This window comes from Aulonocara sp. 'chitande type north' Nkhata Bay, linkage group LG14 (genome assembly GCF_057382095.1).
Source record: "Aulonocara sp. 'chitande type north' Nkhata Bay isolate Kocher_YH1m ecotype deep benthic linkage group LG14, A_spYH_male_GT1.1, whole genome shotgun sequence".
Taxonomy (NCBI): domain Eukaryota; kingdom Metazoa; phylum Chordata; class Actinopteri; order Cichliformes; family Cichlidae; genus Aulonocara; species Aulonocara sp. 'chitande type north' Nkhata Bay.
In genome coordinates this window covers 3,989,032-4,014,969 of record NC_141357.1, presented here as the reverse complement: position 1 = coordinate 4,014,969, position 25,938 = coordinate 3,989,032, and the positions used below count along the sequence as shown (strand labels likewise).

At 41.9% G+C, this 25,938-nt stretch overlaps 1 protein-coding gene across 1 annotated transcript; it reads left to right on the top strand.

Moving 5' to 3' along the window:
- Positions 1–2,387: 2,387 nt before the first annotated feature.
- Positions 2,388–24,606, top strand: LOC147313894 (PHD finger protein 12-like). Its single transcript, XM_086260607.1, has 15 exons — positions 2,388–3,105; positions 3,351–3,532; positions 6,281–6,353; positions 10,730–11,186; positions 11,308–11,428; positions 11,507–11,639; positions 11,734–11,898; positions 13,114–13,257; positions 14,095–14,791; positions 15,944–16,048; positions 16,172–16,318; positions 16,433–16,528; positions 21,689–21,771; positions 21,867–22,005; positions 23,382–24,606. Exons 1-15 carry the CDS (start codon positions 3,040–3,042, stop codon positions 23,852–23,854), a joined length of 3,081 nt encoding a protein of 1,026 aa, XP_086116733.1. The 5' UTR covers positions 2,388–3,039; the 3' UTR covers positions 23,855–24,606.
- The last annotated feature ends 1,332 nt before the right edge of the window (positions 24,607–25,938 follow it).

The window sequence follows — 25,938 nt, the reverse complement described above, 5'->3', positions numbered from 1 at the left end:
TTTAAATATTTTAGATATGAAAACAAACATTTTTATGCACAATGAGTACTAACATGCAATTTTCTGATAACTGCCCAGTGTCACTGGGTATTGGCACAACATATAGTGCCACCTTCATCATTCCTGTTCAACTTGTGCATCTCAGGCTTTCAGTACAACTCTGGGTAACAGAACTACTCTGACAGTTCTATAGTGTTTGGATGTATACGTGATGGACAGGAGCAGGAGGATGATTTTGTGGAGTGGTCTGGAAGAAATCATCTCTGAGTAAGACCAGAGATCATCAACTACAGAAGGAAGAAAACAACTACAGCCTGTGCCTATCCAGGATTTTGAGGTGGTACCTGGTGCCCACACTGACAACAAGGTGAAGTAGAAGACCAACAATTAGCTAGCCAGTTTTAATGTTCTATTTTTGTTGTTGCTTTTGTTTTGAAAGGAAAATTCTAAAGGAGCCAGTTGAGGTGGTTTGGGCATCTGCCTAGGATGCCTCCTGGACGCTTCCTATAGGTGAGGTATTCTGGGCAGTGGACTCAGTGGAGAGATCACACATCTCTGCAGGCCTGGAATGTCTCAGTATTCCCCAGATAGAAGAGGTGGCTGTTGTGAGGGAAATCTCTGCTTAGACTGCTGCTCTCGCAACGTGAACCTGGATAAACAGCAGAAAATTAATGAATGAATGGATGGACATTTTTACTAGTTATATATCACTAATTAAAGTTATACTTATTTTACTTTATTGTGCCTAATTTTATTTTCAACTAGTTATTATTGTTGTTAATTGTTAAGATTTTATTAAGCTGCACACCACTCTACTTATTTAAGTTATTTAGGTTTGTTTGATTTAAGTCAAACATTAACTACTATAACATAAAAATTTCCCAGTTCTGGGATAAATAAACTATATCTTTACCTTAATATCTAAATACTTCTATTTTACCGAGACTTTAAATGCAGGACCTTTACTTGCTGTGGATGTTGCGATCATGCGTGTACTTTAAGTGGGCCTGCACAGCATTTTTATTCCTTGTCTACCAGTCCCATATATTGATGCAATGCCCCACATTTTAATGTGCTCTAGTTTGCAACAGAGAACACCAAGATGAAAAAGTGTGGTTCAGAACTGATGTGCTATAAGTGCTCTGCAAGAGCAGAAAAGTGCTGCATAACAATCAGTCCGTGTGCTGACCTATGGATTAATTGCTATTAAAACTGAAACAGACAGTTTGGCTGCTAAAACATATTTAAACAGTTTTAATACTTAATATGATAGACATGGTTGCACAAAACAGAGATCATACCTTCTATTTTAAGATTGGAAATTTTCATTCACATAAATGGCAGTATATATATCCTTCACATAACTGATGCCAAACTGTTAACTAGCATAGTTTTTTTGTTTTTTGTTTCTAGATTCAGTTTTCATCATCTCTCAGCATTAGTAAGGTGTCCCACACAAACATATTCTTTACCCTACATGTAGTGTTTTGGGATCTGGTCAGACTTTATAGTTGGTGTGATCTGGTTAACAAAAACCAGACAAACCTGCAATAAATACAAATTTTATTTATGTGAGAACTTATATTATTTAAGTGCTAGATGGAAAATAAGTAAATTAGGGCTTCATACATTCTTAAATAAATCTTTGGTTTAAGAGAATATAATGGTGGATTATTGATTTGTTAATGTTTTGGATGTCTTTATTTTCTAATGATCTGTGCATTACTTCAGCGTTTCACTTTGCACAATCTGGTCCTCTCTTAATTAAAGAATGTGTTTCAGACTTCAGCAGCTTAACCCAGTGAGGACTTTAATTGCAAAATACACAATGCCCTCTGTCAGAAAAGTCTGATTGGTAGAAGGATAACTAAGCGCTTTGAGGACAGTGACAGCTGATGTGATTTGGTGCTATGTAATTAAAACTAAATTGGTTTGAATTGATCTAAACATTTCTGTTAGCTTAACTGACTTGTCATCCAGCTGGTATAGGCTCCAGCCCCCCCGCGATAAGGATAAGCGGAAGAGAATGGATGGATGCTGTCTACATAGACTACATGTTGAAATAGACTACACGTTGAGCAAGCGGAAGAAGAATTAAGATGGTCATTTGAGCAGCTGAAACGCTATTGTAGCAGAAGTGCAAATTACACGAGTCGTGTTCTTTAACAAACAATAAAGCTATTGAAGCAAGAAGCAGTTAATGCTACTCTCGTAGCAGCACAATAGTAATGAGTAGTGCCATAAGGCAACCGACAGGGAAAGTCATAGCAAATAAAATAACTTCAAAACGTCAGTGCCACTCAAAACACCGTGTAGACAATGTTTTACCGCTTCGTTATAATGTATCCGTAATTATCTATATCCGTTCCAATACGCATGCGTGTCCGGTGTGCGCGGTTGCGCCAACTGTAAGGATGTTGCTAGCAGCCAGTGTAGATGCACAGCCTTTTCACAACAATAACATCAACCAAATTTGCATTTCCACATACTTGATTTGAGGATTATACATTCCGGACGCTGTCGGAAACCAGGTTTTGGGCCGTACTACATCTAGTTTTCTCCTGGATTGTTTGGTTACATTTTGTTTTGACAATGGGAGCGGAGGGCTTTGCAGATTTACAGCGCTCCTTTTTGCAGGAGCAGAAACAAGAATCATGGCTGGCCAGCTAGGCCGCAGATGGATTGTGTAGCTAAGAGCAGTAGTCTACTGATAGAAAATTCTGTATGTTTTCGTGGCACTTACACATAAAAAGTGGTGCTAAGGAATCAGTATTTTAACTACATAGTTAGACGTCATTTTTGTTACCTTTTTATGGCCAACCACGGCAGCTAGTGAGACCGCTAGCTTCACAACCTTGACTGGTTGACGTTTGCCTAGCTAGCTCCTTTGGGCAGCTAACGATAGCTAACGTCGATTTACCAGACATCCTCTGACCGAAAACATTCGGGAAGTAATCTCTTACAGGATTTATCGTGGTTATTGTGAGCACCGAGGCTCTTGGTTCGCAAATTCCTTTTGCAAAGTCTGTTTCTGGATGAATGTGGGACAAAATGGAGACCCCAACGATTGTGTACGATTTGGATACCTCTGGGGGCTTAATGGAGGTAAGGCTGCTATGTCTAAGGCCTTAATTAAGCGAAACATTCCTCTGTTGCTAACACTTTAATAAATTTTACCAAATTTGAATCGCAGCTGTCATCATCACTATAGCCCGCTGTCAAGCTCTTAGCTAGCTAATTCGGCTTGGTAACGGAGGCCACAAATTACTGTTACCGCTCTCTATAAACGTCACAGCGGACACTAGACACTAGCCGCGATGTCAAACTAAACAGCTGAACAACTTTTGCAGCAAATTCAAACACTACTGGCGCCCCCGAAGTCAGATGAGGTAGAGAAACGGAGTCGGAAACTGGTGAGGGACGTCCGGAGGAGCGGCAGGGCGACTAACCACGACACCTGCGATAGTTGCAGGGAAGGGGGAGACTTGCTGTGCTGTGACCACTGTCCTGCAGCTTTCCATCTCCAGTGCTGGTAAGTTATTTGACTGAAGAACACGCACAGAGTCAGTAAAACAAGCGGAAATAACTGCTAGTCCCCGTCAGTTATGTGTAAAGATGGCTGAATGCTAACTCCAGTGATTGTCCTCGGTTACCGTTTCGCTGTGGTTCCGATTCTCATAGACACATGATTTGAAATGTGTAAAGAAATGATCTGTTAAATGATTTCATTTTGCCTGATAGTTTTTTCGCTACAAAAGCTCACGCTTATATCAATGAAAAGTCAACATTAACGATCAATTGTTCTTCCGAAATTCCCGCTGTGTTCTCCGTTCACGTTAACCATGGAGGCCGGCTTTAGCCGCTGTGTTGCACTCTGTAAGGTTTATTATTAACTCCCATTTTTCTCTGTAAGCTGCTTGCATGTCAAATTTACTTCCACACATTTTCAGAATCTCAGGAAATAAACCAGTTAAAGTTAATTAAAAGACGTTTGGTGATCTAAGATAGGAACTGATAATTAAAGTAACAGAGCAGAATGTTTTCTTGCTCTGGGAGGACTGTGCACCGTTATCCCAGTCGTCTATCTTGTATACTGACTTTTGGACTTTATATAGTTTGAAAGTGTATAGCAAACTTATTTTCACGCGTCGTTAATGAAAATATAACACACAGGAGTTTGAAAAAAAATGCTTAAATATGTCGTATCTGCAAGAGGCTTGAATTAGCTTGCAGTCGGTCCTCCCCTCCTGCCGAGGCTGCAGCCAGCGGAGCTGCTGGTAAAAATGTAGCCTCTGTTTACAATATGGCGACCTCGTTGCTCTTTCCCCCCCTTCTTCCACCGCCATCTTACAAACCTTTAAAATCAACTCTAATGGAAAAGGGGTGCTTTAAAAATACGGACGAAATATTCCGCAGTTTTTTTGGACGGGTATAACAGCGTTTGTTGAGGTAATTTCGGTGCCGCAGCGATAAATAAATACCCGTATCATTTTTTTCTGTATTACTTTGGTATTTGGAAGAATTGAGTCCAGACTGTCACCTGAAAACCGTATAAAACTCGTCTGTACATATATAGCCACACCTGTGGATGCCTTCAGATTTTAAATATGTATTGACGAATTTTGCTGCTTTGATGTCTGCAATGTAAAAGACAATATTACATGGGGTGACAACTCAGTTGTGCCATGCACAGCGCATCTCACATGTGACCACTTCAAACACAAACATATCATTAAAAAAAACTTGTTTCATTTTTTAAATCTGGAGGAATGTATTTTTGTCGTCATTTTACTGGATATGTTTTGTATTTCTTAGTCCAATTTTTATGCTAAATTCTGCAATTATGAATTCATACACCGGGTGCATCAGCAAAAAAAAGTTTAAAGTTGACTAGAAACTATAGAAACAAACAGCCAATAGAAATGAATAAATTGTTAAAAAATAATAATGAGTAAAGAGAAAAAGTAGGTAAATAAGCTTACTACAAGCAAACTACTAGTACCCAGAGAGAACCCACGCAAACACGGGGAGAACATGCAAACCCCACAAAGAAAGGCCCTGGCCAGGTGGTAGAATCAAACTAAGGAGCTCCTTGCTGTGAGGCAACAGTGCTAGTCACTGCACCACCATGGTTAAAAATGCAAGTTAAAAAGAAAGGAGTAACAAAGCATAATAGATAGATGGTTCAGTTTGGTCACTAAGTGTAATTTTATGAATAACTGTTAAGCGGATGGTGGTTGCAAGTAGCAGATGAGTGATGGAAATACCAAGGTAACAGTTAACCAGACATAATTTTAAAAAATGGTAAGGTGAAATGAGGTGGATCTGACGAAAGTTTTCTTGAATGGGGGCAGTATGTAGTAGGGGTGGGGGGGAAAAAATCGATACTGTGCAGTGTCGTGATATTTTGTTTGCTAATAATGTATCGATACAGGGACAGCAGAAATCGATATTTTGTTACAAAAAAGGTTTTTGTGCTCTGACTTCAGAGCATGTTGATCCTTTTTCTGAGCAACAATCCTGACATTCCTTCACTGTCCAAATGTGTTTAACTTGTTTTTGGCAGCAATAAACATGACAGTTTACTTATTTTAATTTAAGACATGTTTTATTTTAATTACGTTTAAAACTTTTTTATTTAATGTAAAATTATATTTTGTTTTAATTTACTTTCAAATTCTTCAGTTGCTGAATGGGCTGCATAGTTTTCATAAATTGCATAGTTCAGAATAGCTATAATTGTACCAGATGGTTGCATTCAGTTAAGTTGGACTAGACTGTAATACAAACCGTTCAGTTTGTCAACAATAAAACTGACTGAAATGAGAGAAAGACTGAGTGTGAGACTTTGATATTAGATAAATGAATATTGATAAAGTTTACCTTTATGTACAGAATCTGAATATTGCAAAATATTTTTAAAAATCGCAATAATATTGTATCGTGCGTTAAGTATTGTGATAATATCGTATCGTGGGATGTATGGTGATTCCCACCTCTAGTATGTAGTGTAAAACATTGGAAGCAATTGATTATTAATGAATGTGTCAGCTACTGTAATGAAAATGTAACATTGGTAACTGCCATTACTTTGCACTGTGTGGATGCTTTTGTTGTAATGCAGCCATTGGCCCACCAGATGGAGACAGAAGAAGCTAGACTTTTGTTTTGATACCAAAACAATGGGATCAAATCAGTTTTTCATTTCAATGAAATGGGAATTAGAAATTGTGATTCATTTTATCTTATTAAATATTTAATTTCTGTCTTCTTACGACAGCAACCCACCTCTGAGTGAAGAAATGCTTCCTCCAGGGGAATGGATGTGTCATCGCTGCAATGTTCGAAAGAAGGTGAGTGACAGATGTGTTGTTACACATTTGATTCATTCTGCTTTTGAAATGTATCCTGGAGAGTGTGTTCTATGTACTGATAAATCAGTTCAATTCAATTTTATTTATTCAGCACCAAATCACAATAATATTTTACCCTACAATAATACATGCAGTAGGGCTGCACAATTTTTTTTTGCTTAGAATTGAGATCACGATTCTCTCACGATTCTCTTTTCCAGTATAAATATTTATTGCGCTTATTAACTGCACATCAACTTCGTAACAGTTGAGACTGAACATAAAAACAATAAATAAACATAAAAACAACAAATGTCTCACATTTTGTCGTTGTACTGCTTGAAATTCCGTCTCCACCGCTGCTCGACGCTGCGTGTATAGAGCAGGTAGTGCAACAATAGAAAAATAGTTGCGGGACGGCACTGTGTAGCGTTTGTCTAGGGTGTTGATCATTTTCCTAAATCCCTCGTTTTGCACAGTATTGGTCAGGTGATAAGTGATAGCCTCCGTAATTTCTTTGTGCCTGCGGGAGTTCGACGGGTATAGGGAAACGCTGTATAAGGTTTCCGTTATTGATGTTTGGGTGGTTGACCGGGACGGATTTTCTCCTGTCACTTTCTCGTCATCCCTGACGTGCTCTCCGTTGTTTTTTTCCCTGCCAATTTTAGCATCACACAGCACAGCTTCTGTATCACGTGGTATAAAGCTCCGCCCTTGTCATTTGTTGAGCAGGAAGAGTGAGCGCTTGTTTTCATGCAGATTGCGTCCCGGATCAAAATGCGGTACAATCGTCGTCGCCTTTTTTAAAAAAAAATTTTAATCGTTGTCATTTGGAAATGAGATCGCACATAAGTATGAATCGAGATCGCAATTTTTCTAACGATTAATCGTGCAGCCCTAACATGCAGAGAAAAGCAATGAGCAAGCACTTTGGCGACAGTGGGAAGGAAAAACTCCCTTTCAACAGGAAGAAACCTCTGGCAGAACCAGTTTCAGGGAGGGGCGGGGCCATGACACATAGTGAGTCAGAAAGGTGACTGAAGAAAAAATACTCGATGCATCATGGGAGTCCCCCAGCAGTCTACACCTATTGCAGCATAACTAAGGGAGGATTCAGGGTCAACTGATCCAGCCCAACTATATGCTTACATATGCTGTATGTGAGGAGCAGGATTTTGAATTCAATTCTGGATTTAACAGGGAGCCAATATAGGAGAAATCTGCTCTCTCTTTCTAGTCCCTGTCAGGACTCTTGCTGCAGCATTTTGGATTAATTAAAGGCTTTTCAGGGAGTTTTTGGACAATCCCGATAATAATGAATTACAATAGTCCAACCTAGAAGTAATAAATGCATGAAGTAGTTTTTCAGTGTCACAGTGAGACAGGATATTTCTTATTTTAGAGATATTACGCAAAGATTGGAAGTCAGTCCTAGATATTTGTTTAATATGTGCGTTGAAGGACATATCCTGGTTAAAAATGACTCCAAGGTTCCTCACAGTGTTACTGGAGGCCAAGGTGATGCCATCCAGAGTAAGAGTCTGGTTAGATACCATATTTCTAAGATTTTCAGGGCCGAGTACAATAACCTCAGTTTGATCTGAATTTAGAAGCAGAAAATTAGAGGCCATCCAGGTCTTTATGTCTTTAAGACATTCCTGCAGTTTAACTAATTGGTGTGTGTTATCTGGCTTCATGGATAAATAAAGTTGGGTGTCCTCTGCATAGCAGTGAAAATGTATACTATGATACTGCTGATGATACTGCCTAAGGGAAGCATTTAAAATGTAAACAGAATTGGTCCTAGTATATCCATAATTAACCTTGGTGTGTGAAGCGGACTCACATGAACAAATTGGAGTCTATTAGATAGCCGTCTGCTCCTTGCTAACTAAAATATAACAGGACATTGGAGTAAATTCTACCATCTCAAACTTTCTGTTTAATCTGTTTTCTGTTTGATTTTTCTTCAGCTGTGTGAAAAAACTTTAATCTCAGCCAAGCCAACTTACTCAGGAACACATGAAACACTGGAAAAAGCCAAACAACAACATTTTTAAGTTATCTAAGTGACTTATATATCATGTTTAGACCGCGGGGGGTCTGAAAACGATGTGCCAGGAGCTCTAGTGAGCCTTGAGCCCCGGCTAGCTATCGAGCTGGTGGGTAACAGATGTCTCCGAAAATGTTGGTGCACTTTTGCAAAAATGTGATGTCTTGATAAACTGATCAGATATTTAAAGTTTAGACAGCTGAATTCTCACTTGAAAATATCTTAAAAGTTTATTTTGTGACCCACAAAGAGTAATATTAAAATTAAGTAGCTGCCGTCATTGTTGGAAACTGGAATTGGCTGGGCCGTGCTATGAATTCTGGGATAGGTTGGGCAACGAAGGATACACCCGACCCATCCTTGAAATCTGGGGAAATGAAGGACGCATTTGTCGGAGTCTTCGAATTTGGACAGCCTTCCTCGTGTCGCTGTAATGTAATCGGCCTCCAAATGCAGTCTCCAAAGGGTGCGGCCCCTGAATTTGGACACAGCTGATACCGGAGACTGCGGCTGTGTCCCAATCCAGTGACCGTACGCTTCAGAGTATTCACAGTTTGCGTACTAGGAACGGCGCGTACTAGGAAGTACGAGAAGTGCGGAAGTGAGAGGTTGTGAAATGGGACGGTCTAGCCTTCGTCACGCTGCTCAGGTTGCCTAGCAACCATGATACAAACCGCGAGAAACGTTTCATACAGCATTGTTTGACAGAAATGAAGGAGAAAAAATGTTTTGTTCGTTCATTTTTTTTATGACATCACTTTGATTAGTTGAGTATCTGAGGCTGAGACATGTTCATACTTTTATTCCACAACCGGAGAGAAATAAACAGAGAGAGAGTGCAGGACAGACAGACAGGTGACAGTCTCAGGTGTACACACTGCTACACAACAGCACCAGAGAAGGAGGATTTAGTGTTTGTGTTATTACGAGTGCTGAACAAGAAGAGTTCCCAGATGGTACAGTGGACACATGTGTGACTCCTGTGATTAAAGCATCTTTCTTTCAGCTTAACGAGTGAACCGTGAGCTCGTTCAAACACACGTTAAAGTCCGTTTGGCTCGACACCACCGAACAGAGGCAGCAATATAACATAGCTAACATTAACAGTGCAGTGAATCCTGCTTGTGCCGTGATATTCAGTACTGCAAACCAAGCAGCATCACTGACTTTCAGCTTGTTGTGTTTGTGGATGTACAACTGACTTTAATTATCCATAAAATCATCACATTCTCTGTCAGATTAAGGTTGACTATTGAACGGCGTATATTTTAAAGTAGAGGCTTTAAAACCAAGCTGACGCTGAAAGTACAAACATCACTAATGTCACACAACTTTGCTGACATGTGGGCAACAGTAATGTTTTAATGTTCTTCATTATTAAACATTTGCACATAAATAAGTGACATAACATTCAGTACTCACTTTTAAAAGTTTACTCTTTGGCCGCTCCGCTTCAGCCGTCTGCCGTATTTTTCGGCAAAATTATCCACACCCACTGTTGCGCAATGAATTGTGGGATGTATGGGACCACGAAGTCTACAACGGACCACACTTCAAATTTGGGGAAATTGATGGCACATTTGGCAACCGCATTTGGAATACACTTTGGATTGGGACAGCCGTCGTTGCGTCGCTGTGACTTAATCGGTCTCAAAATGCATACTTCGAAGCGTGCGGTCGCTGGATTGGGACACAGCCTGGTTCTTCTTCTTCGGGGTTTAACGGCAGCTGGCATCCTTGTACATGCAGTGCCGCCATCTTCTGTTTCATTTCGTTGTTACACTCTTAAATCCTACTACTTATTCCTGCATCTTTCGGGGTCTTACAAAGCTTCAAACGACACATTGACTATTAAATTAGTCGTCAACGATTTTGATAGTCGACGTAATCGTGGCTAGTTGACAAATTGTGGGAGCCCTAATACAAACCACTGCAGAAATAAATACCTACAGCATGCTCTAATAAATATTATGCTTGACCATAATAATTTAATAAAATATTATGGTCAAAAGTATTGAACGTTGCACTGAGGTCTAACAAGTACAAGTACAGAGATGAGTCCACTGTCAGAGGCCATAAGAAGATTAACTGTAACCTTCACTAAAGCTGTTTTTGTGCTGTGATGAGCTCTGAAACCTGACTGAAACTGTTCAAATAAGCCATTCCTCTGCAGATGATCTGTTAGCTTTTTTTTAAATGATTTTTTTCAAGAATCTTTGAGATAAAAGGAAGATTAGAGATTCATCTATAATTTGCTAAGACAGCAGTGTCAAGAGATGGCTTTTTAAATCAGTGTTTGGGTTTTTTGTGTGACTTTGTACAGAAAAGAGAACAGAAGTCTGAACAGACCAACGGCCTGCCAGAGAAATCCTCCTCCAAGCGCTCTGCTTCTCCATCCGTGGAGCTGGAGCTCAACGCTGGCCCACTGCGGCTTGACGGTCTTCCTCCGGGGGCTGGAGCTGCAGGCCCTGGTCTACGAGTGGCCCAGGTACGACTATTGGACCGCAGAACCAGCAGCAGGCCAAGCAGCCGACCTGGGACTCCAAATTCCAACACTTCATCCACCCCAACCCCCTCAGAGGAGCAGAACGATGGAGAGGAGGAGGCAGCAGAGCCTGAGGATGAAGTTCAGGGTGCAGAGCTCGAGAGTTCTACAGTTTCTGCTCCGACACCGCGACTCCTCAAGAGGCCCTTTCAGCTCCTAATAGCGGCTGCTATGGAGAGAAACCCCACTCAGTTTCAGCTGCCGAGTGAGCTCACGTGCACCACTGCACTACCAGGTCAGTCAGTCATAATGACTACCAAAATATGATTTCTTTCAGCACCCTAAGTTTAAAATACCTCTTTATATATGCAGTTTAGACTGTTTCTTCAATGTTGCTCTTTTGTTTGGATTTCTAGGCAGCAGTAAACGGAGGAAAAAAGAAGAGCTGCTTGGAAAGCCCTTCAGGAGGCCTCAGCATGAACTGGATCCCAATGGTCTAGTCCCTTTGCCAGTCAAAATCTGCTTTTCATGCAACAGGTCAGGAGTTCTGGAGCACAGTGCAAAGAAGTAGAAGCAATGACAGCAGGTACTAATTCTATTTATTTGGTCTCTCAGGAGTTGCAGGTTGGCTCCATTGATCCAGTGCGATTACTGTCCCCTCCTGTTCCACATGGACTGTCTGGATCCTCCACTCACAGCTTTACCTGCCGGCAAATGGATGTGTCCAAACCATGTGGAGCACTTAGTAGTAAGATGCACTGTGCTGATTCTAAGCTAAAGCTGCTTTCCCTTTCCTTTTATTGATGTAAATTTGTATTGATATATTTTTGTTTGCTATGCAGCTGAATCAGAGGAGCCTCAGCCTGTCCAGCCGCTGTCAGCTCTTCGATCAGTTCCAGGACAGGATGTCCCAGCACGCAGTTAAGTTGGACTTCCTGCGTAGAGTACATCGACAAAATGCTCCCAACCGGCACACCACTCACCAGCGCAACAAGAAAACCATCAAGGTAGACGTGTGTCTCAGTGTGACGGTGCAGTGTGTTGGATTTCATATAATCCTTTTTTCTTGGCCACTGGAACACAGGTGGAGATCTAGGAAATGAATGGCTTTAATAATATATCTGTTACACTAAGACAGTAATACCTAGATATAGGGCTGGGCTAAATCATACCGTTCACGCTAATACCGGTGTAATGTTGGGCAACGATAGGAAAATGACATATTGCGATAGAATATGGGTAAAACGCACATGCGCAGTGCCTTTGTTTACATGCGCACACGGCGACGACGCAGAATGAGAAGAGCGAAAGTGGATCGTTGAATGAAACGGATGAACCAGAATTCGTTTGTAAAAATGCTGCAACTTCAGTGGTGTGGAACTGGTTTAGCTTTCATCCGTCAGATACACAACAAAGCACTATTTTTGGTAGCGCGTGCTAGCGGGCCGACGTTATTACCGTGTTTTTTGGAAGATACGGCGCACTTAAAATCAATCCTTTGATTTTTCTCAAAATAGACAGTGCCCCTTATAATCCCGTGTGCCTTATGTATGAATTCTGGTTGTGTTTACTGACCTCGAAACGATTTTATGTACACGGCGCTCGAAAATCTGTCAAATGTTTCAGTACAACTTTGCTAAGCTACGAAGCTGCACCGCTTGATGGATTGTCGGAGCGTTACGGCTATCGTAGGCGGAGCCTCGCGGAGTGATACGTACTGTGCTTCAACATAATATTACAGTACTGTGTGTGTATAACCTCTTTTTAAGTTTTGTGGATATTATACATGGTTATGCTGAGGATATGTCGACCAATTTCCACTGGAACTGTCTTTTTGGTTAAACTGTCAGCAAGGATTTGCATTTGCACTGTAAAATTTTTATATAACTTTAATGCACATAAAAAACAGCTGCTTGTTTAAGTGAAAATACATTGATGTTTTTTTTTTTTTTGCACTAATAAAGTTGAGGAGTTGGAAAGTGTTTTGTCTAGTGTCAATTATATAGTTATCGCAAATTTTCAAATGTATATCGTGATAAATATTTTGGTCATATCGCCCTGCTCTACCTAGATACTGACATTCTGTCTTTTTTCCAGCTTCTGAAATTTAAGCAGTTGTGCACTTGTATATGAAGTGATGCTATTTTTAGACACATCTGAACATACTGGTTAATTTGCTAGAAAGTGTTAGATTGTCTCTAACAGTCAGTGTTTTTATTCAGGTGCCAGATGCCATCAAGTCCCAGTACCAGAATCCTCCGCCCATGCTGCTTCCTGCAGGGGTGCGCCAGCTGGAGCTGGTTTGTAGTGGCATTCCTGACCATCAGCCCACAAAGCATTTCACCACAGAGGCTGAGCAGCAGGAGGTAGGCACAAGAGAAACCAGCAGCTGCCTAACATGTTCTTTAAGTCAGATTGTAATGATAGTTCCCTCAAAACAGGCTTTTGTGTGCTACAATCTGTGTCATCTGATGTAATAGGATGTGAGATTAATAGGAGAGCAGCGTAACCTCCTAAGACCCAAACTCTTTCATGGCATGCATTTTTAATTTCTCTTTGCTATTTGGGCTGATTGGGACCTGATGAATGTAAAACCAAAGAATTATCAGATTTTATTTTTTACCTGATGTTTGTTTCTGAGAAAAATGAGATCCACATATGAGGACATTCGATTTAAATTTCAATAGAACAGTGGCAGTATAACGTCCTCGCATGTGGAAATCAGGCCTTTGTAGAGCAACATTTAGTATTTTGGTCTAGCCAACCCAAAATGTGATGTTCACATATGTGGACACCAGGTCCTAGGAGGTTAAGGATGATTGATCGCTTTCCTTTTCATTTTGGATGATTGGATGAGAGTTTGGACAAGAAGTTTTTAGAGAGTTAGATTTTTGGTGTAGATGAGTGAAACACTGACACATCCTGTGTACTGTGTTTATCAGAAAGTAACAGAAAATTCAGTTTCAGAAGTTCTGAAAGCTGAACCAACTGCTTCACGGCACTTTGCAACAGTTGCATTAGAAAGTCTGTTTTTTTTCACAGACTGTAGAGCTTTGAGTAATTAATTGAAAATTGCAGCAAAAGATAAATTCTGGTATCTGTTTGTTTGTGTGATATAAATGAATCCTTGATGAAGGGGAGGGCCTCTCAACAGAACTGCTGGTTGCTTCTTTATAAAAACATACATGTGTTGTGTTGAACAGTGGCTTCAGGATGTCATCGCTCTCCAGTGCAGTATCATGCGACACCTATCCATCAAACAGAAGGCCTCATCAACAGAGTGGCACTTTGAGCAGAAAGCAAATACACAATCAAGTGGAGCATCAGAAGACATGAAAACTCAGGCCTCATTAGAAAGGACTTCTTCCCCTGACCCCTGCTCTAAAGCTTGCAGTACACCCAGTGACTCCCAGGGGGCCTCTCTTTCCAAGGACAGCCCATCAGGGCTAGTTCTTTGCAAATGCACCGTGACACCATGTCAGAACTGTAGGAAACCTAATGGGCCTCTGGAATTGGTTCAGCCTCCCAGAGCCAATGGACCTGTAGACTGTAACAGTGCCTCAGATTCCTGCAGGCAGGCTGAGCTACAGAACAGACTGAAGGCTGGGAAAACGCCATCAGCTTCTGCCTCTGGACTGGTGAACCACATAGGAACAGAAACGGTTAAGAAGGAACCTGAGAGCACTGTAAATGCATGTGCCCAACAGAACTGCCCCACTGCCCCCACGATATGGCCCCACAGTGGCCAACAGAACCACAGGAGCCAGACAGAGCCCCAGGAGGAGTGTGTGAGCACCGATGAAAAGCCCTCCTCAATCACCAGCAGTTCCTTCACAGATGCACCATCTAGAGGCAGCCAGGAGCACGACACAGTAAAGTTTGGATCAGCACCTACTCCAGGTACACATCAGAAATGTCAAAGCTGCAGTCTAAATGTATCACTTTATACAGCTAATAATAATAATGATGATAATAATAGTAATAATATACTCAAGTAATCATTATGTTACTCTCTCCTCATTATACATGTAACGGTGGCCATGGTGTGCATGAGAGAACATTTAATTTGAGGCTATAGCAACATTATTTTGCGTATTTATATTAATTTAAATACATTTTTAACTTTAAGAAATTGTGTTAATAGTCATGCTGTTAGGCTGAATTATTATTAGTATTAACATCTCCACTTTCATAACGTCTGTTTTGCATTAAAGCACAGAGAAGGCCTCAGAACTGAGAATGGTTATATGCTCACCTTTCTTCACTGCAGCCACTACATGCTTGTTTGAAGGCTTACACACATTCACTCGCACACTTTAACACACATGCATTCACACGCGTGCACACTGACCAACTCTGCTTCATCCAGGAGATGCAATACTGTCAGAACTCTTTTTTTTTTCCCTTATAATGTAAGAAAGAGCTCCAAGCAGATGGGAAGAAGGCCTTTTTATTTCATGCCTCAGTCTAGGATGCATAGCTTATTTTATTTGGCAGATCACTTAAAATTGTGATTCTGTTATTTCTACTTCTAATAATTTATCAGTTTTTTGTCTTTAGGAAAATGTTTCTTCAAGAAAGTGGAAATGTGATTGTGATATGGGATGTAAATACAGTGAAAGAGTTGAGCTCTTTTGGCAGATACTGTGTATTGTTAAACTATCAAAACAAGCATTTTCTAAAGTGGAAACAAATGAAACGTTCATTTTAAAAGACCTGAGTTTTCTCTCTTTTGAATGTTTACTGTTGCTATTAATTGAATACTCACTGCTGACATAATCGATGGTGCTAACAGTTTTCTTGCATATTTTGTGTCGTGCAGCCCCATTTACCAAAAGGATACATGGCCATTTAAGAGCACATTTTATTTTCAGTTACTGAGTTATGAAGAAAAAAAAGTTATTCAGATACAACTTGCTTTGCCTTCTATCTCAGTAATAGTTCCTGTGCACTTTTTTCCTTTATAGTGAACTATCAAAAACTGTCTTTTTTCTGGTCCTTCTTTTATCTCATCTCATCAATTTGTCTCTTTTTTCCTCTCCTGTCCCTCAGACATAAAGGCTGCTCCTGCACTGACGGACTCACTGCTGCCCAACACACTGCCCTCCATCACCAACCTGTCCAGCTGCATGAAGGATGGAAAAGAGGAGGATGGGGGTGAGTTTGTCACTCTGCGGCCACATGTGACAGTTTAAGAGCCTTCGTATTGCTGTGTTCTGCTATGAAACACACGAAGATGTAATTAGCTTCTAGCGGTTGTGTGTGTTTGTGTGTGTGCAGGGATTGAGCTGGACAAACTGGATACAGAGATGATCAAGCTCTTGGCCTATCAGAGGATCCAGCAGCTCTTTGCTCCCAAAGTGCCCAGCACTCAACCTCCCCCCACCACCAGCACTACCCCAAAAACCTCAGCACCCCACCCAAACAGTAAGACACCTTTGCACTACAGTTTAGTCTGTTTACTTGTCAAGAAGTCAGTTTTTCTGCTGTTTGATTGCTGTTTTGTTCTAATTATTAAAACCTACACTCTCCTCCTCCCAGGTCAGAAAAAGGTGCAAGCCAGAGCGGTCTTTTACCCTCTGACAGGAAGAGGAGCAGCTGTCAGCATGTGCTATAGGACGTTACACATAGGATCAGGTAGGACATTCAGTCGCTGTGACTTTGACCCTGCTGCATTCTGTGCCCTGGCTCTGAGCCACTCTTAGGTTTCACCTTTGATGAGGAAAGGTTCACGTACTGACGTACTTTATAAAAATCATACCACTTCACCAAACTCCAGTCAATCATGTTTGATTTAGGTTAGACTCTTGCCTTATGACTAAAGTTTAGTAAGACAGAAGTGGAACATGGGTAGGACGCCATTATACCTGCTGTGTGGTGCCTGGCAAATGTCACCGTATAGCAAAATTGATGTTACATGTTGTAAGCTGTCATCTCTGCTGGTCATCCATCCATCCATTTTCTTCCGCTTATCCAGGGCTGGGTTGCGAAGGCAGCAGCCCAAGCAGAGAAGCCCAGACCTCCCTCTCCCCAGCCACTTCCTCCAGCTTGTCTGGGGGAATACCAAGGCGTTCCGAGGCCACCCGAGGGATATAATCTCGGTCTGCCCCGGGGCCTCCTTCCGGTGGCACATGCCCGGAACACCTCACCCAGGTGGCCCCCAGGAGGCATCCTTGTCAGATGCCCTAACCACCTCAACTGGCTCCTTTCGATGTGGAGGAGCAGCGGCTCTACTCTGAGCCCCTCCCAAATGGCCAAACTTCTCACCCTATCTCTTGTGAGAGGTCAGCCACCCTTCGGGGGAAGCCCATTTCCGCCGCTTGTATCCGCAATCTCTTTTACACTCAGCTCTCTTCGCCACAACAGACCCATATAGCGTCCGCATCACTGCGGCCGCCGCACCAATCCGTCTGTCGATTTCCTGCTCCCGTCTCTCGTGAACAAGACCCCGAGATACTTGAACTTCTCCACTTGGGCGGGAACTTGTCCCTGACCCGGAGTGGGCACTCTACCATTTTTCGGCTGAGAACCATGGCCTCAGATTTGGAGGTGCTGATTCTTATTCCCACCGCTTCACACTCGGCTGCGAACCATTCCGAGGGAAGCCAGAGGCTATCACCCGATGAAGCCAGCAGAAACAACTCCATCTGCAAAAAGCAGAGATGAGATCCTGAGACCACCCAAGTGAAAGCCTTCCACCCCTTGGCTACGCCTAAAAATTCTGTCCTTAAAAATTGTGAACAGAATTGGTGACAAAGGGCAGCTCTGGTGGAGCCCATCACCCACCAGGAACAAGTCCAACTTATTGCCGGCTATATGGACCAATGCAACAGTTGTATAGGGACTGAATGGCCCGTAGCAATGGGCCAGACGCCCCATACTCCCAGGACTCCCCGAGGGACACGGTCGAATGCCTTCTCAAAGTCCACAAAACACATGTAGACTGGTTGGGCAAACTCCCATGCACCCTCAAGTATCCTTGAGATGCTGAAGAGCTGATCCAGTGTTCCACGACCAGGACGAAAACCGCATTCTTCCTCCTGTATCAGAGGTTCAACTAACAGACAGACTCTCCTTTCCAGCACCCTGGCATAGACTTTCCCAGGGAGGCTGAAGAGTGTGATTCCCCTGTAGTTGGAACACACCCTCCGGTCCCCGTTCTTAAAGATTGGAACCACCACCCCGGTCTACCAATCCAGAGGTACGGCCCCTGATCTCAATGTAACATTGTAGAGGTGTGTCAACCAAGACAGCCCTACAACATCTGGAGCCTTCAGGAACTCAGGGTGGACCTCATCCAACCCAGGGGCTCTGCCACCAAGGAATTGTTTAACTGCTTCAGTGACCTCGCCCCCAAAGGAGGTCCTCAAACTATTCCTTCCACCGCCTGGCAATTTTCTCAGTCTAAGTCAGCAGCACTCCACCCGCACTATACACAGTGCAGGTTGAACACCGCTTTCCCCTCCTGAGTCGCCTGACGGTTTGCCGGTCCTGGCCGCCGCCTGGCTCACAATGCACCCTACCCCTACCGTACCTCCTGCGGGTGGTGGGCCTGCAGGAAGATGGGCCCATGTCCCTCTTTCGGGCTGTACCCGGCCAGACCCCATGGCGGGGCCCCAATAACCCTATGGCAGGGTGAACTGTTCCCTCGATGGTCTTGCCATAGGGGTCTTCCGAATCGCTCTTTGTCTGGTCCCTCAACCAGGACCAATTTGCCATGGCAGACCCTACCAGGGGGGCAAAAGCCCCCAGGCAACATAGCCCCTGGGATCCCTGGGACACACAAACCCCTCCACCACAATAAGTTAGGGATTCGCAGAGGGGACTGCTCCATTTTTATGATGCATCGTTCCATTGCTGCTGCAGCTGGGTTAAAGTCTGTTTTTAATGGCATCCTAACATCATATCAGTACAGAAGTTTAGAGGTTCACAGGTTTCACAGAGGGAGATGTTGAAACTTTGAAACTTGGCAAAAACTTTAAAATTCCTTGGCTTCCAACTTTGACTTCTTCTCCTTCTATACCAGCGCTGATTTGGAGGACGGGCAACACCTATTGTTCAGAAGAATACTGCAGCACGTACATGCACCGTAATAGCTAGCATGAATGGATATAGCTGTGTGATGGCATTGCCGGTGATACGCAAAGTTGCCAACACAGCAGGTGTACCTTGGACCTGAGCTAGTCACTCCTACAAATACAAAAATGGGAAGTGATGCAGAAGCAGTTTGTGGAAAAACTAACAACACCCCATCATTCATTAGCTTGCAGAATCACCAGACATTCTTGTTTAGATTTGCTGATGTGCTTGGAGTCATTGCACTGCCTGATCCTAGGTGAATTTTTTTTGGGACTTTAACTCCTGGAAATATTTTGCAACAGTCTTGAATGTTTTCCACTTGAATAGTGAATAATCTTTCTCATGGTAGAATTATGAGCGTGTTTGGGACTGGCTTCATGCAACTTCAGATACTGACATGCAGCACTCATTTATTCTTTAAGACAGCGGTCCCCAACCTTTTTTGCGCCACGAACCGGTTTATGCCTGACAATATTTTCACGGACCGGCCTTTAAGGTGTCGCGGATAAATACAACAAAATAAAACTAGTACCAGTACCGAAAAAAAGATTTATTCATAACACACGTGAAAAGACCCAGGAAAACCAAGTCAACGATAAAAACGATAAAAAATAACGCTGAAAACCATACATTTCACACCTGAGTCTCAACTCTCGCGGCCCGGTACCAAACGACTCACGGACCGGGACCGGTCCAAGGCCCGGGGGTTGGGGACCGCTGCTTTAAGACATCTTTCCTCTTTGGCATTATGTACACACCAGAATGCTTCTGGGTTTTTATAGAGGTGGTCACTCGTGCTGATAAGTTAATCAATTGTGTTTGATTAGCAGTATGTACCTGCTACTTGTCATCTTTATTTCTATGGAAGCAACAAGGGTTTGCTTAGTGTTTCATACACTAATTCTGCATTTTGGCTTAGTTTTTTTCAAATACATGGCAGTAATGTCATATTTTAGAGTATAATATAATAATATATCACAATCTCTGCATCATTAGTCAGGTTGAGTGATAGTTGATACTAGAGCAGGGCGATATGGCCAAAAATATTTATCACGATATATATTTGAAAATTTGCGATAACGATATAACCGACGATATAATTGATGCGAGACAAAATACAACTCCACAACATTACTAGCGCAAAAAGACAACCTTCCATTTATTTTCACTTAAACAAGAAGCTGGTTTTTATGTAAATTAAAGCTTTATAAAAATGTAACAGTGCAAATGCAAATTCCTTGCTGAAAGTTTAACCAAAAGGCATTTCCAGTAGAAATGGGCTGACATATCCTGAGCATAACCATGTATAATATCCACTGAAGTTAAAGAGGTGCTTTGCAACATTAAACTGCAGTGTGCAGTACGCATTTTTCGGACCATAAGGTGCACAGGATTATAAGGCACATTAAGCGAAACAAAGCAGTCAGATAAATCAAACTTGATTAAACTCATTCTTCTTGCTTCCTCCACTTCTGTACCATTGATTCATTAATGTTGAATTCTCTGGCAGCTGCTCTATTCCCATGTTGTTGCAGTATTATATTAATGACTAACCTCGTATTGTGGATGGATTATCTCAGTTGTTCTCCTGACTGAAGTTTGGTCCATTTACAGCATCCTGCCATGCGATTGCATTTGTCTCTAACCATGAAGAACCTTAACGTTAACTTTTATAAGTGGAAAAGTGTTAGTTTTCGTCCTCCAGCTTCACTGTTTATGTTATGCTAATATAGCTGTGTCGCTAGCGATCACGTAGCACATCATTATATACCAGCTAGCCCAACTTCAGTAACCCTACAAACGTCACTGCTGTTTAGTTTCCTGTCTTCATTTATGTTGGAAGTGATAGCAGAGCTGTACGTTTGATTTTTTTCAGAAATCTCTCAGTCAGAACATGCAATATCATGCTTAGGTAACTAGCAAAACTAGCGAGCTAACTTCCGCTAGCTTCCTGCTAACTTCTAACTCCGTTAAATGTAATAACTTTTGTTTTCATGGATGCCTGGAAGTTAAACTTTATAGTTACACCTGGTAAAGCAGCAATGCTGATCGTTTTATTAAAGATGAAAGAATTTAGACAGTTTTTAACGCTCAGTGATGCTGCAGTGTTGTTTGACCTGAAGCATACGGAGTTTAGGACCCAGATTACTCCCAGATTTAAGAGCATCTTAGTCCGACAAATACGACAATAACGACGGCCGCTTGCATGTTCTGCAAAAAAATGTGCTTTGTCGTGTATCTGACGGACAAACACCAAATCAGTTCCACATCACTGAAGTTGCACCATTTTTACAAACCAATTCTGGTTCATCTGTTTCACTCAACAATCGGCCATGTGCGTATGAAAACAAAGGCACTGCGCATGCGCGTTTTACTCCCATTCTATCGCGATATTTCATTTTCCTATCGTTGCCTAACATTATACCGGTATTACCGTGAACGGTATAATATGGCCCAGCCCTAGTTGATACCGTCATCTTTAAATCGGAGTATTTTAAGCAAGTTGGCTGTGAAAGTAAGTTCTTAGACCTGTGAGGGTCACAACAGGACCATGTGGAATAAAAACTACTGAACAAAAACACAATATGTCACATTGGAGTGCAGGTCATTAAAATACATTTTGACACGTCAATATTGCAGAAAAAAAAATCCATGTTGCAAATCTGTATTCTTTGTGTTGTGGGAAAGGGTGTTTAAGTCTTTAACTGTTTCTTTAAGGTGCTGACATGGATGTGTGCCTTACAAACTACGGTCACTGCAACTACGTATCGGGGAAACATGCCTGTATTTTCTATGACGAGGTGAGGCTGTTAAACTACATCACTCTGCAGAGCACTCCTGTGGTTGTTAGTGACCAAGATGTAAATGACCAAGATGTGTGTTTGTCGTCCTTCAGAATACCAAGCATTATGAGCTTCTGAACTATAGCGAGCATGGCACCACAGTGGATAATGTCCTGTACTCGTGCGATTTCTCTGAGAAGACCTCACCATGTCCACCCGGTGGCCTGGTAGCCAAAGTCCAAGGAATCATTCGTAAGTACATCTCCGTCATCTGTTTGGATTGGCTTGAAGGAACCCAGGTCTGTGTGCCCAGTTTGACTTGGACTGCTGATGAGGTTGTCACTCATAGATTTTGTATGAACCTTTTATGAATATCCATCCATCTTCTTCCACTTAGCCACTCATCTGTATGTGTTCTGGTTAAAATGGTTAAAATTTTAATTGTGAAGAAATCATAACATCATTGCGTCTGTAAATTACAGGAATACTTTAATTTATACTCTAATACTGAAAAGAATTATTTTTAGTTTGGCTAGAATTTCAGGAAGTGTAGCCCCCCCATGTGCTTAATGTCAGTGTCCTGTTTGTTACGCTGACACTGCTCCTGCATTTTTGGTCAGCTTTTAGTGTTCTTCATCCAAATTGTGGTCAAGGTCACATTTGTCATTCTTAATGGGTACATGTAATTAGTTTGTGCAGTGCAGTGAACCAATGACAAGAAAACTTATCACCTTCTTGCTGTAATTCATACCTTAGAGTAGTCTATGAGATGTGCTGAGCTATGCGTGCTTATATTTAAGTGAATAATATTAGCTTAATATAAAACTAAAATAAGTGAACATCATCATTAGCTGTCTTCAGTCAGCCCATGTTCTTGGACTGCAGCTGCTGGCTCTTGTTCTGCTCTGAGTCCCAGTGAGCTCATTGTATTCTCATTGTTGGAGAACTGCACACGAACCAGTTCTCCGTCTGTTGTAGGTTCTGGTTAGAGTGCCAGCTTGAAGTGCAGGAAAAAAACAAACCATGAGTTTGGTGTTGGAGTTCATCTCCATCCATAATGGCGATCTAGCCAGCGAGCCTGCTGGTAGAGAAAACACCAAATGGGAAAGAACGGGCTGGCTTATTATTAGCTATTGCAATTGCAAAGTAAAAGTAAGGATGTAGTAAACGTACAGTACAGTGGTAAACTTGGTGCATGTGGCATTGTAGCAATGAGAAAGGTAAATAAAGTGTAAAATGAGCAGTCAGATATACTTGTTCTGTGGCAGACCACGTTATGTAAAGTCTGAATGTTGCTGTATCACATAAAGCTTCCAGTCTTAATCTGTTATTAAAGATCATTTGGACAGATGTTTGATTAGTAAAGAGCTGCAGTGTGAAACAGCATTAAATCAGATTTCTCTGTAACTGTTTATAGATGATGAGTGTAAAACATGTTTGCCAGAGTTCAGCTTTCCACATGATTTTAGTCTCATTTTCAAAACAAAGTGTTCATTTTTATTTTGTGGATAAAATGTAATCAGTGAAATCTTTTCATGGTTGCATTGTCTCCACATTAATGGAGTTTACTGTGACACTAGTCTGTACAGACGTCTTTCTCAGACCTGCTGCATTTCTTCTTTGCGTAGGTCGCAGTAAGAAACGGGAAGAGAACGAGGGAGCCAACTCCATGGTGGGGTTGTTGCCAGTAGGAGGAGTGATGAGTAGCCAACGTCAGGGTGGTGCTGAGCCGTCTTGTAGCTGCAAAGCAAGTAGCTCCAGTCTAATTGGAGGCAGTGGGGCGGGCTGGGAGGGCACGGCCCTGCTCCACCATGGCAGCTACATCAAACTGGGCTGCCTCCAATTTGTCTTTAGCATCACTGAGTTTGCCAGTAAGCAGCCCAAAGAGGAGCAGGCCACTACACCTGCTGCCAGTTGCACAAGCACCACCACCAGCAGCAGCAGTGTCATCAGCACCACCCTCAGCACCACCGCTAACACCTCCACACCACCACCACCCAGCACTGCCACAACAAGCGGCTTTTCCAACCAGGATGAGGCTGACTCTGAGACTGTACCTCCCCACCAAGTGCCCGTACTGCGTTCTAACTCTGTTCCATAATCCGCACAGGAAGCCCCGCCCTCCCTCTTATTTTGCACCTTCTGTGTCACGATGAAGGGAAAGCTGCACAGCTGGTTGGTCAACAGGGAAAAGTTCTTCTTTTTTTTTCTTTTTTTTTTTAAATGGTTTATATCTTTGCATGAACTTGAAGTATTATTGACAATCTCTTTTTTTTCTTTTTTCTTTTAAATGACTGACGTAACCGTTAGGACCGTTAGGACTTTGAGCAAACATTACTTCCTTGGGCTCAATCTTTGTTTTTGCCAGTATATTAGTTATGTATGGTGTAACCTTTTTGTCAGTCAGCCCATTTAGCACAAACATTTTTTTTTTCTTTGTAGTATTCAATTCCATACATTCTAATTTCTTTTGCTGCTTTTGCACCACAGGTAGCTATATATGTATGAAAACATACATGCTTATACACTATAACATGTATATATAATGTAAATACATTTTAATTCAGTGCCTCTCGATTGGAGAAACATTGGATTTCATGTAGATTTGCCATTTTTTGGTTTTTAACTGTACAGCTCATTGAATTTGTGATACTGTGTAGAGTACCAGACGTTTTGTGATAAAACTTGTTCTTAGTCTGTACTTTCCGCTGTAGTCCATCTGTAAATACCGTATAGTTTTAGCACTCATTTTAACATCTTGTGCTGCTGTGTATATAAGCACTCTGTCTGTACCTGCTTGTCTGTTCAAACCTGTAAATACAGAAAGATTTTCTAAGAACAAACTCAGTGTTTATGCCTGTTATTTTCAGCCTTGTTCTAGGTCCACTTTGAGCTCTAGTTTGGTTTTCACTTTCTGAGACAGCAAGTTCAGTACTGACAGGGGTGGATCTACAAGGGTGGCATGGGGTGGGCATGTGCTACCCTAAAATAATCTTTGCCACACCCTAGTTGTTTGCATATGACATGTTGCTTATTAAAATAAGTTAGCATTAACACTTTGAGCCTAGCTGCAATTAACGTTGAATATAAATTCTAAAAAATGAATATATTGCAGTGTTACCCTCCCTCCCCTATTAGAAAATGGTTCAGCCCTTGATCGTTTTTTTAAAAACAATGAAAATCTTTGGCAGTCAGTGACTGACTGAAGTCTAGATGCTCTGTCGGACCTTTGCTGCAGCAGCTTTCGGTTTCTTGATTTGTCTCTGCCTTCAGTTTTGTCTATGGTACAGTTAATAGCATTTTTTTTCCATATATACAAAGGCCCTGGAGCCATGCACATTCAATCCCAAATGAAAACATGAACAAGTTTTTCTTTACTGAAAATGAAGAAAAAGAAAATTAGGTTCACAAAAATAGAAGTGTCTGCATTTTCATTTACAAACTGGAATATTTACAGTGGAAACTAAAATGAGGATTTTGCTTTTCCTTTAAGCACACAAGTTAAGTTGTGTAACTATTATTTCTGATCACTGTTTTACATCTGTGTGGCATGGAGTCAACAAATATTTGACACCTGCCTCCAAGCTGACTGGACTACATTAAACAGATCTTCTGCATTCTTGGGTTTTGCATCAAGAAGACAATTTTTGAGGTCATTCCACTAATTCTCAATCAGATTGAGGTCTGGGTATAGGGCCAGCCACTTTATAACATCAATCTGTTTTTGTCTGCAACCAGGATGTTGCCTGCTTGCTGGTGTGTTTGGGGTCGTTGTCCTGCTGAAACACCCATTTTAAATGGTAAATGGCCTGTATTTATATAGCGCTTTACTAGTCCCTAAGGACCCCAAAGCGCTTTACATATCCAGTCATCCACCCATTCACACACACATTCACACACTGGTGATGGCAAGCTACATTGTAGCCACAGCCACCCTGGGGCGCACTGACAGAGGCGAGGCTGCCTGACACTGGCGCCACCGGGCCCTCTGACCACCACCAGTAGGCAACGGGTGAAGTGTCTTGCCCAAGGACACAACGACCGAGACTGTCCAATTACAATTCCGATTACAAGGCGACCTCCCAACTCTTGAGCCACGATCGCCCCACGATTTTAAGGGCATTTCTTCCTCAGCATAAGGCAACATGACCTCTTTCAGTGTTTTTAGGTACTGACACTGGTACA

What these genes read in the sequence shown, in the direction of transcription:
- LOC147313894 (XM_086260607.1), top strand. Translation starts at nt 3,040, where the DNA reads ATGTGGGACAAAATGGAGACCCCAACGATTGTGTACGATTTGGATACC. An exon ending in CAGAGGCTGAGCAGCAGGAG is followed by an intron (nt 13,258 to 14,094) that starts GTAGGCACAAGA and finishes TGTGTTGAACAG; the next exon opens with TGGCTTCAGGATGTCATCGC. An exon ending in CTCAGCACCCCACCCAAACA is followed by an intron (nt 16,319 to 16,432) that starts GTAAGACACCTT and finishes TCCTCCTCCCAG; the next exon opens with GTCAGAAAAAGGTGCAAGCC.